Genomic DNA, 22,075 nt, shown 5'->3' on the forward strand with positions numbered 1-22,075 from the left:
AAACAATTTATTTTTTTTAAAATAAAATATTTTTTTAAAATAATGGTTGCCTACTTCTGCAGGGGAGAAGTGAGGGGAGCGCGGCGCAGTATCAGACTCCCCCCCTCCTCCTCCTCGTTTCTCCTCTGCAGAAGTAATCAACCATTTGCTTTTTTTGGTATTTTATTTTTTTAAATTTTATTCGTTAAAAAATATTTTGATGTGCCAATTCTTGCTCATATTGATCATCGTGGTTTCGGATGTGACAGAGTTTAATGAACACCCTTATAGTGGGCTTAAATCAATTAATTCAGGCTTAGAATTATAAGGTCGATAAACACGTGGGCAATACAATATTGTTGTGTCCCAGAACTCGACCATTGTCCATGTGTAAACAGCAATTTGTAGGAAAAAACATTTTTCCGAGACATTTTCACCGAGATAGATAGGCAGGCTATTTCCGCAGAACAATGATTACCCCCACCGCCACGCGCGGCCGCAGTGTCCCCATATGAACGCGCGTGGACAGGTCCTTATGATGCCCTGTTAGAGGTTAAAAGCACCTCATATATGGCAATTAAATGTCTTTACTCAAAATATTTACGTTTTCAAATTACTATAATATATATGGCGGTGTTTAATTATTATTTTCATTTTTATCCACAATATAAACAATGATTAATAATAAAAATAATGTGACCTCACTGGGGTTATTCGTGCCGAGGACACTTAACAATTGACTTTTTTTATATTTTTACATGTGAGAATATACAAAGAAGACTTAATATACAGAGATTATAACAAAATGTTCAGCCAGTTTTAAACACTACGTATTTATGTTTATTAATCAAAGAATAGAAAATACTCCTAGGAAATTTGTTTTGTAATTGTGTAAGTATTTATGCGCAATTATTGTGTTATGTCATTGATATACATATGTTTATACAATATATACATACCTTAGTGTTTTATATACATATATATAAATATATATATTTTAATCAATTAGAGACAGAAATAAAATTAAGAAACATTTGTTAAACATGGTACATAATATTATAACGAAAATGACCCATATAAAATTTATTCATTTAACTTTTTGTACATAATGTTATTTGTACATTGGTGGCGGGCTTAGCAATTTTTTCCGACCAACCAATAAAATAATACTTTTATTTTTATAATTCAAGTTACCGAACATATTCAATAGAAAATAAAGATTATAAAGCTAAAGATATATAAAAATAGAAATAAACGTATTTGTTTATAAATTACCTGAAATCAAAAATATTACTCAATAGGAAAAAGAAAAAAAGAGGTAAAAAGAAAGGAGAGATTAAGGAAGAGAAAAGAGATGTTTCTTTAGACGTGATTGAAACAGAGATAATGTAGTAACATCTTTGATGGTGGATGGGAGATGATTCCACAGTCGAGCAGCACGGACACTATATGAGTTAGAGAAGAAAGAGGAATTGTGGATGGGTATTAAGAGAGTGCCTTGAGAATAAGAACGAAGAGGTAAATTATTAACTAATAAGCGTTGAAATTTTTCAAGCAGGTATAAAGGAGCGTTAGGACTATGAAGTATGGTAAATGAATTCATATAAGACAAAACAAATAAACTCATCATTTTCTTAATTGAATAAAATACACGTACTTACAAAACAAGGTTGCAATTAAGTTATTATAGATAGAAAATCTCGCAATGTGCAAAACAGACGTAAAACGGAAAAACTGAAACTCGTACAGATCATACAAAACTCGGCTTGCGTTGACTTTGACGTTTGACGTCTGGCGTTTGACCACGTGACCACGATAGACTAATCCTCTTCCACGGTGGTCGGTCAAGTTGGTAATGACTTTTTGCCACGTGATAAACATCTGTGATTGAGCTTCTGAAGTGTAGGACTCATCACTTCTATCATCATCATTCCCTTTCCGCACAATAGTGCATAGAACACTGGTATTGGTACGCCAATCGCAGCGTATTTTGATAATTTTTGTTACATGAAAATGTGATGATCAGTCTTACGCTTCAGGTTCCAGTCCAAGGTCTATGATATTCTAGTATAAAAACACCTTTTAAAATAAATATTTCATGTCAACCATGTCAATAATTAATTCCGAGACCTCTTGCATGGTAGACAAGACGCGCTGTGACCGCTGCACCACGAGGCCGACAAGTTACCATGGCACTGATCACATTACTTTAATTTAACAGATTTACTGTTATTTTAATATTAATATTAATATTGTGTTAAAAGTGTTTCCAATAAATAAATTCTTTCATAGTATTACGAGCTACGGAGTTTAATCGAGAAATGTCTATAAGAACGTTGATATTGTAAAAATACGATTTTTGGAGCAAAACCAATATAATTTTCACATATTTTCATTAAGTCATAAGGCCCCTAAGGAAAACTGAGCTTTTCCAGACTGCCTGTGTAATATTTGGCCTCCATTGTCTTTTTACTGTGCACGTCAGTACTTTGAACGCTTTTATAGTATATTGAATACGTGATTTTGTAGGAATGGAATAATTATTCCCTAAAAACGAAGTTTTTCCCTTTATGAGGTACGTTTAACGCTTCATAATCTTTTAGGGCACGTGTACAAAGGAAACATGTTTCCTGAGTAACGCTGATTAGTATTAAACATCAAATTTCGTCTTGCTTTAGCTTAATATTACTGCGGTAAATATTTTATGGTGTGAATATTAGATTTTTCTAACAGAGATGGAGCCGTTGAGAATATGGAGGTCTAAGTATTTACAGAGCTTTTGATCTGTCATCGACTGGGCTAAGTAATCTCGAGTCTTAAAGATGTCGCTAAAACGATAAGACCGGTCACTGGTAATTACAAATTCGAGCATTAAATAATATCACATGTCTTTGCCGAATCCTCTAGCATTTAAAAATCGGCAACAATAGCCGACTGTTGCCTGCTCGTTGTAGTAATCACCCCACATATATAAGTAAACAGAGAAAAAAGAAACTCTGGATATTACTGTTTTGATATTTTGTGATTTTCAGTCTTCTTACTTATTTATTCATTTATTCGTCAACGGTTCAAAGAACCTTTTTCAAAAAAAAAATTACAGAAATAATCACATCAGTGCACAATAATCATGTAGTACATGTATGAAATAATATAATAATCAAAACTAAAAAAATTAGTGAACACATAATTCAAAAAACAAAAAAGTAAAAAAGAAACATAACATTTATTTCTAAAAGATAACAATAACCATGAGAAAACCTTATGTTCTAAATAAAAATAAAAAGTACAGTAAAGTTGAGTTTAACTAGATAATAATAATAATAAAAATTAATATAACATTAGTACTTAAAAAGTAATAAGTTTTTTGAGCAATATAATAAAAAAATAAAAAATTGACTAAATAATACCTTTATTTGGTAAAATCATCATCATCAGTTGGTTGAAATGAGTTGCCATTTGGCAATAAACCCACCAATGTACAATTTAAATTATGTCTAACATGTCAAAATACAGAAATAAAAAATCACGTATTCCAGGAAACAAAGTTAAATTTAATAATATATTTGAAAATAAATCCATTACTTTTCCAAAAAATAACGAGTGAGAATACGTTTTAATTCATGAACAGAATTTGTATTGAAAATATCAAATATATTATGTATTTTCTATGTGTGTTCACACAGTGAGGACTCATTATTTTTAATATTTTTAATGTTTTATGATGTAAAAATGAAAATATAATCAATCAAATAAATATTGATTTTTTTTTTTTAATAATTTCAGATGGAGTACCTATTCTTCCCCCTAGTCAAGCTGGAGCAGAAATCTTCAACTGCCCAAATGACTTTATCGTACTTAATGGGATTAGACTTTGTGGAGAAAAGCTTAATGATGCCAGCATTACCGAAGATTTTACAAAAAGTGCACCTGTAACCGGTAAATCCGTTAATCAAATAAATATGTTTTATATAAATAAAGATCGCACCTGACTTTTAATTATGACACTAGTCTAAAATTGATATTTTTAATTTTGTAAATTTCTTCAATATATTTTTTTTGCCATAAAAGCAAAAATAATAGTATTGTACTTTAAATATTTACTTAAATTCAAGAAATAATAAATGTTGCTACATATCCCATTGTTATTTTTGAAAACATTTAAAAGTAGATGGCACAAGTCGCTTTAAACTGCTCGAGTTACTAATAGCATGGGTATATGTATGCGTGTAACTCCTCTCCTGATAAAATTAGTTTTTGAATTATGCCATTATTATTTCCGGGATGCGAAACAATGTTCGCTAAAAAACTTGCTTAAAGACAGCCATTTATCAAAATTTCTTTAAAGACGTTTCACTTTTGATAATTATGTACACAAACAGAATGAAAATTGCAATCATCATGTCCTTCTCTGCACCAGCTAGTGCAAAGGACACTACATCGTACACTTTACCGCTGCCAGTCCCTCTGCCTGAAACCAATTGCCTTCACACTTGAGAATCATCGGCAGTCCCAGCCAGTTCAGATCTCAACTTAAATCTCACATCTTTCGTTCATAATACCCTCAATTTTGAAATCAGAAAATGCAAAACAGTTATTTTGAGTTTTATTTTTAACTCCTGGGAGTATAATACGTTATTCATGTATTTTATGTTTTATGTTAAAAAAATAAAAAAAGAATAATGTTAGCTTAGTTAGAATGTATGTTTACATATAAAATTGTACAGCGATCGAGATGCTATGTGGCCATAAAGTTGGCAATGACCGTATCTCAAGTAATCTACCCAGTCTCTGACTTTGCGTAATTCCCAATCAAAGGCCAACTTGGAGAATAAAATTAAGGAATGTCGCCCAGAGGGAGGAACTCTGAATATAAATGTACACGTCCCAGTTCGAGGGCTAGATTTATGGGACATTATGACTTGTTTCTTTAGATCTTCGAGCGGTATACCTGTCTTATCGTGAGTCTGCAGATGTATCACACTTATGACGTCATCGGGTGAGGTGTTTTGTTCCAATCCATGGATGGCAAATGGCAATGCGTGGGAGCCTATGAGTCGCCACCGTTGCTTTAAATCCAGCACTGGATATTTCAGGGTTATTAGCAAGCCTTAAAGCTTCTCCGTGAGAACTTGGGTGAATGACTATTTCCCCACTTTTAATTTGCTTCACTCCTGTTATTTTAATACCTATTTCAGCAGGGTTTAATGAGCTCTTAATTTTTTGAGAGTTTATTTTGATGTTTATGATGTAGATTTATCTTCCGGAAAAACAAATACAGCAGGCCGCGCTGGGAATGCTGGCGCTTTGTTGATTGTTATCGGAGGCATCGCATATTTTTATTTTATTGTAAGTTCGTTGATGTTATACAACTCCAAGTACGTTCAGATAACTTATTTGATATTTGATCTTACTAAATAGATAAATTTTCTGAATATGTTATTATTTCAATGGTTTAATGTAATGATCATTGTGACACTATTATTTCGTGAATTTGAATAAAAAAATGGTTTTAAAACATAACAGTATTTTTACTTTACAGGGCATATAAATGTTTTTTTTATGAATTATACCTCTAATTTTCTCAGTCTTCGAACTTTCTCAATGGTTTAAAAAAATAAGACACTATCAAACCAAGCGTTTTTTTATTTATTTTTTATGCATCGTATTATCATCGTTTTTTTTAAAAGTTTTGTTATTTTGAAATTACTCCGCCCGTGACGTCACTAGTTGTCGTTTGTGAGTTGTCTTGACTAGTGAATTGACTTCCCGGAAACCGGAAATCTATCCAACGCTGTGGTTGATAGGTTAATTATCAAGAACTTATGAAGTAGTTCAAAGCAGTTTTTTTAATACAGTTTCATGAAACTTTGCGTACAATTAAATGCTTTAACTTTTACCGCGTGTAAGGAAAAAAAGAAAATAACATTTTATTATTCTGTTTCCCATAGCGCAGAATTTCCTCATTGTGCTGATATATTCAGGAACATTTCTGCATACATAACTTAAAATCGTCAATTTGGGACTTGTGCCATTATTATTGTCCAGGTGCGCTTTGTATGGTGTTTTATATTGACATCAATTTTACATTACTTATGTACTATCCTATTATATGTTTCAGAATTTGGGGCTGGTCCTATAATATTTATATTCAGGACAAATGGAAATGTCACAGGAAGAGGTTTTCGATTATTCTACAAACAAAACCCTTGCGCAACTAAGAATTGACGTAATCGCGATCAACATTAATTAATTGTATTAAACAATAATTATTAATGACAATATTCAACTATTTATTTTCACATCGAATGGTTTTTAAAAAGAAAAAAACATTTAAACATTAACATTGTGATCAAAGATTTCAACAAATGTAATTAAATACTTGAAATAATCCAGATAAATTACCGCCTTTTCTACGTCTACCGGTTTTATGACGTAACCGTCTTTCTTATCAGTACATTAATTACATTAACATGCTAATCCCACTATACACAATCGAAATAATATTTTAAATAAATTTTTAATGCCTACGAATGGCCGATGTGTTGTCTTTTTATGGTTTTATTTTATAAATATACTTTTTTATAGTTTAAGGTATTTAAACTTGTATTTTGAAAAACAGGAACAATTATATTCATTAAATATCATTTTAAAACTGTAAATTGTAGTAAAGTTATTTCAAAGTACTTTCCATTATGATTACCAGTAATAAATTATATTATCATATGGATTTTTAATATAAGCATGTTAATAAACAAGAAATTGAAATATAACTTATACATATTCGATGATAAGAATTTTACAGATCTTAATAAAACTATAAAATGAATGAAAGCGTCAAAATTTTATTTTAATTCAATAAAAATCTCATGTACAAAACTTTAAAATGAATCATTTATATACATAATTTAATATGTTGTGTTAACTTTGTGAACTTTGTATAGTATTTTTAAAAAAACATTATTTCAATCAATAAAATGTGAATTCAGCCTTAATTTCTAAAATTATTTTTAATTTTGATTATTTCCAGCATACTCTTTCCACTAATATTTATCATATTATTTATTTATTTATACTTTTTTAAGTTAGTTCATAACAACAAACACGAAGGTATTATTTTGATATCTATTTGTACCATTTAGTTGTGTATGTAAATAGCGTGTGGGTTAATAAACTGCCTATGGCAGTGATGGGTAACCTTTTTAGTTTAGCGCGTCACAATTCCAAAGAAACCTGGATTGGCCAGAGCCGCAATTTCAAACGCAATCGTCATCGTTACATACCGAGATATTATACTTAACTTTCCTGCTATATTTATCAGGCGCGTGCGGTGACTTTTATCAGTAAGGATGCTGACAAAAAACCACCATGTTTCTTATTTTAGTAGATTTATTCAGAATTATTTAATACGCTATATAAGTTGTCCATTAGAGTCATAATAATCAATAGTTGACAAGCAATAAATTGACGGAGCACAGGCGCGTCTAGAGGTGAAGCTGTGAATTTTCTTATTTTCTTCTTCTTTTTCCACTCCTAAGTGGAGCATGTGGACATCATCAGACGCCTCCGGGAGACCTTATCATTAGCCAGACCCCTCGCCTCTTCCAACGTCAATTCCGCGTCCCTTAAATTCACTGAACAAAGCTGAAAGAATGCCATCGATGGTCATCCAGGACGGTCCCTGTAGGTGTGATAAGGAAATAAACAACATAAACATCAAAAAACCTAAAACAAGACCCGAGACAATCGTTCTTAAATTTGGGCCAAGTGTAAATAATGCGCTACTTCAAACTTTATGATAAACGTTATTAAAGTCTTTTTTTCTTTGCATTATTCAAGTTCGATGCTTTTTATCTCTCCGAGTCTCAAAAAACAAATCTTAAACCTTATGGACCTAAAGCGCGTGCGCGAAAATTTGGACAATTGCTATGGGAACTAGACGCAACTCGACAAGCAGCATCCCGCGTATACAACAAATACTATCAAGAACAAGATACCTAGATATTCAGTATGTACACGTTGATATAGGAAATACGCATATGTAGCTAGGTTTGCATACTGAAGGTATTGTTTAAATCGCGTGCACCCGAAAATTCTCGGGGAGAATTTTAGGAATACATATTTGAAGGTTTTATTTCGTATTTATAATGTTTTTTTTTTAAAAATTCATATTATTTTTAAATTTTCAAGGGATGCACCGCATCCGCAGTATCTATGGACGGAACGCGCCTAATATATATCTACCTCGGTATACTCTATCGACCTGTCGACAGGTGTTTTTATTACGTCGTCTCATTTTATTCATTTTAAGTTACTTTATATTGTTTTGTGTTTATTATTATGGCTTAACACAGGCACAGTCTGAAAAGACATTATAAGTTGGTGAATATGAATGTTTTTATAATGAATTAATAAATAAAAGTCTTTCTTTAAATATCGATATTCAACAGAAAAATGTATAATTTCTAATAAACTCAAGCGTACAAACTAATCTCTTGTTTACATTTGAGGGCATAATGAAATGTGAATACGTAATGTTTACATTTTAACGTAAATAATAATTCATAAAATAGCATTTTTATCGTGACATTTCATAATTAGTGTGAATTGAGTTTCAAGTGCTTTTACAAGTCGAAACCGACACGGCGCGGCGCGCGGTCGATAAGGAAAGAACAAAGCAGCCAGTCTAGGCATTTAGGTAGCTACTATAATTACAGAGCATATATGTAGGTACCTAATCTACCTACTAATCACAGAGATAAGGACACAATCTCGTTCAATGAATGAGCGAAATGAGATAGAGATCCAAAAGACACGAAGACATGAAAGATCCGAATGGTACATTTAGTTCAGCGCTCTTTTCGTTCGCGAACTAACTGACCGAGATGAAAGAAACATATCTCTAGTTCAATGCTTCCGACCTTTGCAGTATGACAGGGTCATTCGCGAACTACACACCTCTAGTTCTCAGTGAACGATGAAACTAGCCGATTACCTCAGCTTATGTCTCCATACAAAAAAGTACACTTTATTTTACATCTTTAACCCAAGTCAGCTTTTTTAGTACTAAAACAAGTTTGCAGATTACAAATATTATTTGAAGATTCTCTATTTAGAAAATAGTACTTCGAACATTATTTCCTAGGGACTATTTTTCTTTTCTTTGATAAGATACCGTTGTCCTATTATTATGCCCATTTTTGTCATTTTTAATTTTAAGAGCAATCGGCCAGTGCTCAGTGTTGACATTTCAATAATAATGGGAATAAATGCTGATATCATTGTGATATTTTTTAATATATTTTTTACAAGCGTTGCATTAAAATACTGTAGAATAAAGTTACATATATTCCAAAGTTAATAATAATTGTTGTAAGAGTTGGTTTTCACAGAATCACAAAAAAAATATCCATTTATAATTATATTACTAAAATATATTTTGTACGTATATGTAGGTACAAATGAATTTTTTTTTTTTTAGATTACCTGTAAAATAAATTCCTGCTCGCTATTGGTGCTATATTATTTCTTATTCGTATTTTAAATAAGCTTGTGTGATAAAAGCAGGTACTTTTTAACGATTCAAAATTAAAATGAATTACTATTAAAGACAAAAGTCCTCGCTCGAACATGATTTTTATACGACATTTGACAGTTTCTAAGGAGGGGTATGGTTAACTTTCCGTCGTACCTATACATCTACCTACGTATTACAAAGCCGGTTTTATCGATAAGTCGATACGTGCTCTTGGAAAGATTGGAAAAAATGTGGAATTTCTTTACAATAATTATATTTGTCTTTCATACTGGCAATATTTCTACCAAAACTCAAAGGTCATTTGTCTTACCTACATGCTTTAATTATCATATGTTTTCAAACCAAACGACTAGGTGCTTTAATTTCTTAAAATAACAGCATCTAGTCGTTCAGTTTGAAAACTGTACGATAAAATAAATTTGGCTTTAGAAATTTACTTATTTCTTTTTCGTATTTTAAATTGGCCTTTAAGAACAAAATTGGCCATCTCAGAACAATCAAAATTTTAAATCAATAGTAATTGAATAAAAAAATGATCGGCAAAACACAGTTTTTTACACTTTTGCCATTTTTGCGCAGATATGTGTACCGTGTGGTACTCGAACCCTTGATATGTGCTTACTTTAAGCTTGAAGATAAAGGGTGGGTAGTGTATCTTCGTGTGCGTTTGGGAGAGTTTATCTTCAACTTTTTAATATAAAACCGCATTTTTCGATATTATTATTGAAGAACATCCTCATCGCATCAAATGTCCATTTCCGTGCTCCTTTCCTTTATTCAAATATTCCAACTTTGTATTAGATCAAATGATATTAGTTTTTTCATTATAAAGTCCGCTTTTTGTTAGCATCAACTATGACGCTACAATTATAATATGTAACTTTAGTGAGAAGATTTTTGTACCGTGGCGTGGCGTACGCGTCCTTTTGGTACATATCGATGTACCTACCCAAAACTTGAAGATAGAGAGTTGGTAGTGTATCCTCGTAATCGCTTGGGAAAATTTATCTTCTACTTTTCCATCATGGTGAAGATATGACGTCCTAACTTCCGGTGATAATCGCGGCCCAGGGTGGCGTGTCACATCTAGGAATAATAAAAAAATGCATCTCTATGAAATTAATGAGTTGTATTCTCGAACCATAAAGTTATTATGAAAAGAAAAGACAAATACCTGTTTATTTACATTAGTGACTTTTCCTCCTGAATTGCAGCTGTTTAATCTTTAATAATTGAACGTTAGTTTTACTAACACAAGCAAGCATTCAAAATTTTATCAGTCTTCAAATAACTTTATCAGGTTATTTTTATTTTTTGAATATTATTCAACGCCAAGAACCGGGTTTCACAAAATACTTTGAGGGATATACTGTGAGAAAAGCCGTTTGCTAGATTTTTAGTAAATGATGCGTGTTATATAAAATATCTTGGCTTGTCACCTCTGACTCGCGTGTCATAGGTTACTCATCTCTGGCCTACGGCATACCTACTTACTATTCAAACAACAGTCATTTTTATTAGTACCTACTGGGAGTTGACGTTAATAAAGACTGCAGTAAGATAAAATCATCTTGAAACTAAACATGTCTTTCTGTTTATTCAAAGGAATTTTAATATAATAGCAGTGTTAGAATAATGCGATAACCTTAGCAATTTCGCGTACGTACTAAGATTTCAAATATAATTAGTTTGTTTGTTGGTGATTAAAAATGGGTATTTTTGCTTGTGATGTTTTGATATTCGGTGTACTGTTTCTCACTGTATCTCTCTGTGTATTTTACGTGCGTATGAAATATGTTTATTCTTCTTATTGGCAAAAACGCGGAGTCTACAGCCCTCAGGCATGTTTTCCAATCGGGCATCTTGGCAAGGTTGGTATCAAATTTTCTCTCGGAGAAAGACTTATGCATTTATATCAACAAACCAAGCAGTATCCGTACGTAGGATTGGTCCTAGCATTAAAAAAAACTTTGTTGGTGAATGATACAGAAGTTGTAAAGATGATCCTTTCAAAACACTTCGAATACTTTCAAGGCCATGGAACTACTGTAGATGAAAAATCGGACCCTTTATCCGGACATCTTTTCAATCTAGAAGGAGAGGAGTGGAAAAACATGAGAGTGAAATTAACACCTACATTTACATCCAGCAAAATGAAGTATATGTTTGATACTATGCTATCATGTTCTAAAGAAATGCTTTCGTATATTGAAGAAAAAGTGGAATCTGGTCAATTCGTTGATTTAAAAGAAGTTTTAGCCAAGTTTGGAACTGATGTCATAGGATCTTGCGCGTTTGGTATACAAACGAATAGTTTCAAATACCCTGACGCTGAATTTAGGAAGATGGGTAAAAAGATCTTCACTTCGAGTGTCACAAAGATTTTGATTAATATCTGGAGATTATTGTCACCTAACACAGTACCGAAGCAAATATTAAAGTGGCGAGCTCAAAAAATTTCACATTTTTTCAAGAACATCATTCGAGATACTATTGAACAGAGAGAAAGCAGTAATATAACAAGAAATGACTTTTTACAGTTACTTATCAATATGAAAAATTCGGACGTCAATTCGGGTGAGTTAAAGACATTTTTAATTATAGAATGTAACGAAAAATATAATAAAAGAAGAATATGGAAATTCGTCCATTTAGAGGACTTATGACCTGTCTTTGGCTGATTATAACCACTTTACGAAGTATTTTTGAAGTAAATTACTAACAATGGATAATATACTGTAAAATTGGGTAATGAGGATAAACTGCTGGCAAACTAGCCGTGGCAACTATTTAACTGAAATTATGAAAGATGTGTTCTCTTTAAAATAATACAACGCTCATTGAAAAACATTTAGAATGAACAGTTAGCCCACCTTTTATATTTTTATTCTTCGTATCTTATCTTCGAGTTCATTATTTTTTCTCGAAGGCTCTTGCCAGATATGGTCCTGGGAGTCTTCCTCTCTGATACTTTTTATAGAGTAATGTATTTGGTTATAAGAAACATGAAAGGAAATAGTTCGTCTATGGCAATTAAGTCATGATATTTTTAACATATTTTCAGGTAACCACCTCACGTATGAAGAGATTGTGCCTCAGGTGTTTATATTCTTTATCGCTGGTTTCGAGACATCGTCGACGGTCGCTACTTACGCCTTTCTGGAGCTGGCCAGGAACCCTCATCTACAAGAGGAGCTCCACAAACAAATAGATAATGTTATGGAGGAAACTGGCGGTGAACTTACATATGACGCTCTAAATAAGATGACTTACCTCTCACAGATTGTTCAAGGTAAGTGTCGAGATTTTTCTTTGATTTTATGCGTTACAGATCACACAAAAAAAAATATTTTGTATTGTTCAGTATGTTTTACATAGTGCTTCTTTATTAGAAAATCATTAAAACAAAGTTGCTGTATCTTTATAGTTTCAATTTAAAACAAGAATTTATAATTCGATTCATAAGTTAGCATAGGTAACGCAGCTTTAGTTGAGGCGAACACAGTACTCACAGATATAATAAATTAGTCAAATTATCTTACGAATTTCGTTCACGCCCCATAATTTATTTATTTTATTTCTTCTCTATAATTTATATTCTTTTCTCTTTGCTCTTGGCAGATTTAAAATAAATGCCTCTTGTTTTTGGTAGCGAAAAAAACATTTTAAAACAAGAAAAAAAAAAATTATACACAACTAACTTCCATGACCTCTATATCAACAAGAACATGATTTAATCAGTTCTAAAGTATACTACTCATGTAGAATTTTAAATACGAATATAATAAATAAAATAACCTTTCATGAATATGTAAATTCAAAATATTATTAAAATAAACCCGCCCTCTTCTTTATTTTCAATAAGCAAAATAAGATGATCAATTTTATAAAGGGTTAAACTTGAGAATGGAAAGAAAAAGACTTGCAGTCTAACCAATACCATCATGGCCTCGATTGAATGGGAAGTTAACAGACTTCAGTTAATCTTTGACTCTCTATAAAGAAAAATCGATATTTTTGTACGAAAATGAGGATATTTGCAGGAACATTTCAAGTAACTTCATCGGTAACCTATAATTGAACATGTTTAAAAGAAAAAAATATATTCGTATTCTGCCTTCCATACAGAAAACTTAATTTTACTCTGTTAAAAATGATTAAGATAAATTTCAACTTCCTATTGTAATCGAAATCAATGAAACGAATAACCGATTCTGCATAATAATTGAAAGAATTAATTGAATACATGGATAAAATCAGAAATATTTTAGACTTCGGAAGCCAGGCACACAAATCAAATACGCGCCTGTTCGTGTGTGTTCGTTGGCTTCAACTTATGCTGCGTATCTGTGAGTGAAATGAATTTTTTTTTTATCATTTAAAAACTGAAATTGAATCTTTAAAATCTATCTTTTACCTTTTATCTTTATCTTCTTTATCTTGAGAATGTTGAAAGCATAAAATATCTAGGAGTTTGGATTGACTCTAAATTATCTTTTTCAAAAAATGCAGACTATACGAGTAAGAAAATCGCAAAGAAGGTATCCCTGTTAGGAAGGATAAGGAATAAATTAGACATTAAAACCTCTCTGCTGATATTTAAAAGTATTATCGTTTCCCACATTGATTATTGCTCCAGTATTTTATATTTAAGTAATGAAGGAGATCTAAAGAGACTCCAAATAATACAAAACAAAGCGATGAGGATAATATTAAGATGTGGGAGACGAACAAATGTTGAGAAAATGATTCAACTTCTAGATATCATGACAATTGATCAAAGAATCAAATTCAATGTTGCCAATGAAATAAACAAAATTATTAAAGGAATAGTTCCGAGATATTTTCAGAATAAACTAAAAAATAATAAGTTCTTTCATAACTATGCAACAAGAGGATCTAAAAATATAAGACTGGAAAAGAAATCAAAATGTCCCAAAACTGCCTTATGTACAAGGGAATACAACTATTTGAAGAAATGCCAGAAAGCATAAAAAATGAAATTAATGTAAATATATTAAAAATTATATGTAAAAAGTATATATGTGAAAAATATTAGGTAGTAAATAGTGTAAATAGTGAATATAATTAATGAAAATGTACATATGAAACAGTTAATATTATAAATTAGGATATTAAGTGTATAATAGTGATAAATAATGTTAGAATACGTATAGATGTAAATAGTGTGTTGTAAATATATATTAGACTATGTTACATAGAACTAAATAAATAAATAAATAATAAAATGTTTGTAAATTTGATTTTATTTCTTTTCAGAATCAATGAGAATGTATCCGCCTTTACCAATGATTTTCAGAATATGCAACAAAGATTTTAACATTCCCGGCACGGAAACAGTAATAGAAAAAGGCACTCTAGTATTTATACCAGCTCTGGGAATCCACCGAGATCCCGATATATATCCTGATCCACTCAAGTTTGATCCCGACAGGTTTAATCCGGATAAAACGTCAATTATGAATCCGTACGCCAATATTCCATTTGGAGAGGGACCAAGGATTTGTATAGGTAATTTTGACTTATTAAATAGCAATTTCCAGTATATGTATTTATCAAAAAAAATCTAAAATATTTTATTAACAATAAAGTGGGTGGGTACTTAATTTAATAATACTGTAGTACCTAAAGAAATTATAAATGTTGAAATTTTACAATTAATTTTGGATTTATTATATTTGTATACTTTACGTAAGTACAAAAATGGATTTTTTCAATAGAACTTTCGTTCTTAAGAATGAAATAATTGCAATGTCCTACATGGTCGAAAATACATAACTGTTTTTGTTGAAACTGTGAATCATAAAACGGTTGAGCGGTATTCGAATCCTGGACCATTCCGCTTTTCCACCGGTGCGCGAGTCTTTGACATCATATTGTGTTAAAATATTATATTATTGCAATGACGTTTGATTAAATAGACACGTAACAATATAGCTTTCCTTGCGTCTTTTTCTCATGTAAATATTCGCACTTTTTTTTTAAACTTAAAAAAATATTTTTCAAGATAATATCTTAATCCAAGGCTTCTGCAGGTTAGAGTTAATATATATATATATATATATAATTTCGAACAACACTCAGCATCGTTCTGTCCCCATAATCATTTTACAGCCTGGGTACGCTACTGAGCCGAAACTTGCTGAATCACCATTTGCCTCCTGTTTATAACTGTTATCTAGTAAGCGATCAGTCATTATTTTGAACTGACACAGCTTTTTAATGGGCAAGTCATTGATATAATCATTTAAAATTCTGTTATTGTATGTTGCTTCTTCTTTTATGTGTTTCGGTATCGTACATTTTAATTTTCTAATTTGTAAATTCATGACCCTGTCAGTGTACGACTTGAAACTTAAGGCCCATACTCTTAACCCATATAATATTATAGTCGGCTCAATTAGCTCAAAGTAAACCAGCCTCGGCACTGCGTACGGTATGTAGGTACGATTTTAGGTATCACGTATTTAATAGGCATACCGTTAGCCCGTTACAGACCGTCTTAATGTGTTCCTTCCAGTAAAATAAAGAAATGTCAGAGTGCTCGCAAATCTAACGCCCAGATCCTTAACATTCGATGTTCGTATCAGATTCTGGTCATTCATTTTGTGACGAAAAAAAAGAGTTTTTTGGAATGTTTTAGCTAATAAGCCAATATTTTTGATGCTTTCCTCTGATCTCAGCATCATCCTAGCTTTCTACCAGGTGGACATGATCCAGGGTGTCAAACGCTCTTACGTACTCTATAAATATACAATCACGTGTTTTTCGTTATTGTTATGTATTTACTGATTTGCCATATCTTTTTTTCAAATTGTATAGGTCAACGTATTATTTACTATACCCGATATTCATTTAGTAAGAAAATAACGTGTCCATTTATTATTCGTCAATGATACAGTGCTTTTTGCCTATACATATTATGTTTTTGGTAGAATCTTTTTTTTTTATCTTAAGCTGTTTTTCTTTTGCCGTAAACTAAAAACAGTTTTTACAGTTACCAAAAAATAAACAAATTACAACAGGGGGGGAGAATACCTTAAATAAGGGAATGTGGAAGCCTAGGCATTTTCAGGGCTTATGATCTGTCATTGGCTGGTTTAAGTGGCCACTTTATGCACTGTATAAAATTCACCATTCTGCCTATGTTTGAACAACCATATTTATTCAACTCTTCAATTTGTTGAGTTTAGTGAAGTTAAAGAGCTGAAATCTTTATTGTAGTAAAGAGATTCATCTGGCCGAATTATTTCACATACTAGGTAACGCCTGAAAACAATTTTCCAATTTTTAAACTTCTTGGACCAGTTGGTTTCATTACAAATATTGTAACCAAAAATAAGTTTAAAAGACTTTGAAAAATCAAGAGCACAACATGTAATATGGTTACTATCATTCTCAAATCATTGTTGAAAAAAAATTGTTACTTACATAAAGTTATTTTTTTTCTCTTAAATAAATTTACACAAATAACCAAAAATGTTTTTAAATATCTGTTACAGGAAGCCGCTTCGGACTTATGCAAGTCAAATTGGGGCTGTTTATGGTCCTTAGTAGATTCAAAGTTGAGATTTGTGAGAAGACTGCATTGCCTATTGTATTTGACCCCGCAGCCTTTTTACTTCATACGAAAGGAGACATGATGCTTAAACTGAGCCCAAGAAAATCCTTACAAAAATCAACAAACTAAAATATTTTGATATAAAATCTGTATATATACATATTTTTTTTTTAAATTTATTTCTTAAGTTAGCTTATATTAAAACTAATATAAACTATTACGTACATTTACATCATCTATATATATTTACATTTCTTTATATATATAACTTATACATTTATTTTTAAATTCTTTCAGACACTTTTCATTCTTCATACATTCAGGCATCTCATCATACATTTTTAAACCCTTATACATCAAACAATTTTGCGACTCAGCTCTTTTCAATAATGGTAGTCTTATTTTATCATTTTGTATAGTAGCATATTCATTACAATTTTTGTTTAAGACAACTTTATCCTTAAAATATTTTGGTAATTTATCGTGAAAAAATTTATGTATAAATATCAACATATTAAATTTAAGTCTCCTTCTTACAGATAACCATTTTAGTTCATCTCTCATTTTTTTTACATTGCTATATTTATTTTTCTTAAGAACTATTCTCATCGCTTTATTTTGTAAAATTTCTAGTTTATTTAAATTTCCTTCGTTTGCTAAAAAAAATATTGTTGAGCAGTAATCTATATGTGGAAGAATGATAGTTTTGTAAATTAGTTCTGCAGTATCTTTATTTAATTTATTTCTCAATCTACTAAGGAAAAATATTTTTTTTGATATTTTTTTATTAAAGTGTTCAAAATTTGCATTTAGTGTCAATTTTGAATCAAGTATTATCCCCAAATATTTCATTTCATTAACCTTTTCTATGGTTTCATTATCAATGAGTACATTCATCCTTGGGTTTGGCTTTTTCCTTCCTAACTCCATGTATTGATGTAAAAGACGATAAAAATTTTAATGTCTTCTGTAAATTATATCTCTGAGATCTCTCAAATTACATTTCTAATCCTGAGTCCGCATACTACCCACACGAGGAAGTTCAGTGCTACGGAAAATTAGACTTTTAAAATGTTTTCTTACACGCCGTACATTCAGAGCATTTAAATTGTGCGGCAAAGTTTCTCAAAAATGTATTGAAAAAAACTGCTTAAAAACGTCACAGGGTCATGCAAACAATAACGAATCAATTATGTATACTGTTGTTTATGTATTGTGATAGATTCCAGGAAGCCATGGTTATTAACGTTTAGTGTTTTTCGACATGGTCTTCCTTTTGAATGTCAGGAAAACTCACCGGCTTGAATTCGTGACGTCATAGGTAGAGAAATTTCAAAAACACAAAACATAAAAAAAATCAAAACGATGATAATACGACAAACAAAAAAAATTTTGTCGGCATCTTTGATGGTATATTAACAAATAAAAAAATTAAAACAACTGAACTTCCTCATTTTACGGATTCGTCATCGACGTGTTATTGACACAAGAGTAATAATAAAATGCATTTTAAATTTAGAAAAATAAGGGTAATAAATCGTGCAAAATATTTTAAACTAAAAACTAGTCTAATAAAAAAACTTGTTAACAAAAACATTTTTAATACCCACTGTATTAACTCTCAACACTATTTATACCTATCCATATTCGTCCCACTTCCCATTTCCTAGCGCACCTACGCGTGAGTGCTGGAAAAACCATTAAATTTTCAGTACCAAACGAACATCCAACAAGTAAAGTGCCCTCACCAAATTGTTAACAACGAGCTGTGCCAACCTAGACCGCCATCCCCGCACAAGCTATGCCAGTCGCGAAACCGCCAGCTTCTTCGCCAGGTTCTAGCATCGCAGCACGTCACATCATCAGCAGGTTAGTGGAGTGGCGCAACCTCCATTCCCCAACAATACAGTCCTCTCTAAATTTTTCTCCTCGGGGCGAGGTATTTCTTCACACCTCGTTCACTTTTCAACACCCTCCCTTCCAAACAAACAAATTATAATATTTCACACATTTGTTTTATTATTTTATTTATTGAACATTTTTTACAAAATGTTAATTGTACATCGGCTTATTGCCAAATGACAATTTCTTCCAACCAACCAATAAAATAAAGGTTTTATTTTTATAATTCAAGTTACAAAACATATTCAATGGAAAATAAAAACTAAAAGCTAAAAAAATATCAAAATATAAATTAATGTATTTGTGTATAAATTATTTTTAATTTATACCTTTACTCAATGGGAAAAGGAAAAAAAAAACAGGAAAGGAGGAGAGATTAAGGAAGGGAAAGGAGATGTTTCTTCAGACGTGATTTAAACAATGATACTGTAGTAACATCTTTGATGGTGGATGAGAGATGATTCCACAGTCAAGCGATTCCACAGTCGAGTCAATATCTCCTGATCATAACGTAATTACATTTGAAAAAGGATTGTTAAAACTGCTGATATGTTTAGTATTTATAGTGTTTACTGTTTCCATTTTAATTCTTATTCCTAAAATCGAAGAGCCCTTGTTAAAGCTACGGTTTCCTAAGAAAGCGATACTGTCATCTGGTGGCCTTCGTGTGGCAGTAAATCATGTCATCTACAAACCAATGGTACTGGTTTCCTAGAGAGCGTTGCTTGTGATCAGAACGTCAAACAACAATGCTCTGCTTGCAGGACGGCCGTCATAGCTGTGCAAACAGACTTCTAACGGTTTTTCTCGTGTAGTGGTGAACATTTTTGCCTCTCAAAGCTGGAAAAAAGGGGACAAACGTGATGTGGACCATTGAAATTGACGAAAATTTGATTGATTTTGTAGAAAATAATTCAGTTTTATACCATGTGAAGGGCAAAAACTATAACAAAGTCCAGTTACACAAAATTTGTGGAGAAATATCGGGATCAGATTACAATATTATAATGTAAAAAAACGATTATAAGAATTATAAACAACGTTTATTTGCTACCAGATTTTTTTTATCATAATATACTACAGGGTGTTAAACAGTCGACTGTCCAAATGGAATAGGGGGCAGGAAAGGCCATTGCTGACTCGACCAGCCCCAATAACCTGAATTTGGCGATACTGTAAAGGGAGTTTTTTTTGCTCTCGCAGTTTTTACAAAAAAAAATCCAATGTTAATAACTTGAACTGAAATAATTAAAAATATCGTGGGCACAACCGCCAAAACGATATTTTGTTTTATAAGCTATCTAAATTTGTAAAAGAGGTAAAAAAACTTATCGAAACTCGATAGCTCGTAATTATGTTTTAAGTTGATACCTGCACCAAATATTAATTTTACTAGAACATGGCAACACTTTATATAAAATCAAATTATTATTTTAGGATTTGTGTCCACGAATTTCAAATATCGGACTTTTTCTAAAAACTAAAATAAACCCTTCACAGTTGAGGTTATTAGGGCTGATCGGTTATTAGGGCTGTCGGCAATGGCCTTTCCTGGCCTACTCCATTTGGACAACCGTCTGCCTAATACCCTATATATATCATGACAGTACGTTAGCTTATATATTTTAATATTTTGTATTTTGATCAGATTGTTTTTATTAGATTATTAACGGATGTTCCTCAAACGAGTAGATTAAAATTATTTTTTCTGATCAATGTGAACACGAATATGAAGCCAAAAACAAAAATAAAATAAGGCTGCTATTTCGCAAGAAGAGAAAGATTCAGAACTTCTGTTTGGTCTCCACAATATGTCACACATAAAGAAAAGTTCGAGAAAATTCAATGGACATTTCTTAGACATCTTAACTGGAGATGCAGGTATACCGATCTCAATTATATGTCTTCCTGCAAAAAACACCACTAGCTTACTTTAGAAGATCACCGTCTACTGTTGGACATGGAGGTGTTTCATGACATACTTAGTGGACGCCTTGATAGTCCGGCTCTTTTGTCGGAGTTATCATTAAATGTCCCCGGCTACCGCACCCGTCACACGTCGAGCTCTCTATTTCATGTGCCAGCAGTTGGTACGAACTATGCCCAGAACTCTCCACTTATACGTTTTGCTAATGAATATAATTTGAACTTTCCCCTTATTGATCCATTTGATTGTAGAAAATAACATTTAAAATGCGCGTCTTAAAACATACTTTTTTGTCTTATACTTAGTTTCAAAAATTAAGTCTTATTTTATTATATTTTATCTCTAATTCTTAATATTTTATATATATTTATATTTTCGACACTTGACACTTGACACTTGTGCAATATTTATACACATGTCCACCATCATTCCAATATAACACCCACTCACCCACCCTCTCACTCACTACACTCACACAAACACACTAGTATGTATTGTACGTGTATTTAATGTATTTCTGTGGATATCTGTCATTGGTTTTATTCTCTGTATATTTTATTTGTTATATTTTTGTTCTAAGGAAATACCATAAGAGATTTTTTTAAATATTGTTTTCATATTTTTTTTTTATTATTTACATACATTTTTATTATTTTTTAAAAACATTTTTTGAATTATTTTTTTTACAGGACTCACCAAGCCAATGAATATGGCTTGTCGGTAAAGATCCTTTACATTCAATCAAATGATAACACTACATAGTTGTATAATAATAATTATTACTAACTTAAATATAAGGAGCGAAAAACAGTACATATAATTTATGTTTTCAAATAATAAGTAAATGATTTCGCAATTATAAAATAATAAATAAATACAAATTCATATACGGGTTTAAAAAACATGTCTGTAACAGGTAAGTTAGCTCTTAAAACTTTAAGAGCTAGCTTTTAAAAACAGCTCTTGCGTTCTTCTCAAATTTATGATTTTTTATTCAATCTTTTTCTTTTCCATATTAGTGTTTTGATGAAGTGTAAATTTGAAATGTGTATAGTTTATAAATATTGATGATTAGTACTTATATAGTTTAATAATAATTAGAACTAAGATAATATTAGGACTTCGTTTATAATGTTTCTACTATTTAAAA

At 31.4% G+C, this 22,075-nt stretch overlaps 2 protein-coding genes and 1 long non-coding RNA gene across 3 annotated transcripts in view; 2 read left to right on the top strand and 1 right to left on the bottom strand.

Moving 5' to 3' along the window:
• Nucleotides 1-6,968, top strand: part of LOC148278453 (uncharacterized) — a 33,349-nt gene extending 26,381 nt beyond the window's left edge. The window contains exons 6-7 of the mRNA XM_088231385.1: nt 3,763-3,915; nt 6,098-6,968. Of these exons, the coding sequence (XP_088087511.1) occupies nt 3,763-3,915; nt 6,098-6,204 (260 nt within the window). The 3' untranslated portion in view covers nt 6,205-6,968. The remainder of the gene's footprint in view (nt 1-3,762; nt 3,916-6,097) is intronic.
• A 457-nt stretch (nt 6,969-7,425) lies between these two features.
• LOC148278454 (uncharacterized) lies at nt 7,426-10,736 on the bottom strand. The gene is made up of 3 exons (XR_015823199.1): nt 10,689-10,736; nt 10,464-10,600; nt 7,426-7,657 (listed from the first exon to the last, which is right to left on the bottom strand). It is a non-coding gene; the product is annotated as an uncharacterized LOC148278454 (long non-coding RNA).
• A 299-nt stretch (nt 10,737-11,035) lies between these two features.
• Nucleotides 11,036-17,252, top strand: LOC148278455 (cytochrome P450 6a2-like). The gene is made up of 4 exons (XM_088231386.1): nt 11,036-12,091; nt 12,579-12,806; nt 14,795-15,046; nt 17,038-17,252. Exons 1-4 carry the CDS (start codon nt 11,224-11,226, stop codon nt 17,223-17,225), a joined length of 1,536 nt encoding a protein of 511 aa, XP_088087512.1. The 5' UTR covers nt 11,036-11,223; the 3' UTR covers nt 17,226-17,252.
• The last annotated feature ends 4,823 nt before the right edge of the window (nt 17,253-22,075 follow it).

The sequence above is a fragment of the Micrasema longulum genome, unplaced genomic scaffold (genome assembly GCF_059751315.1).
Source record: "Micrasema longulum isolate JH-2025_06_02 unplaced genomic scaffold, ASM5975131v1 h1tg000879l, whole genome shotgun sequence".
Classification (NCBI taxonomy): Eukaryota; Metazoa; Arthropoda; class Insecta; order Trichoptera; family Brachycentridae; genus Micrasema; species Micrasema longulum.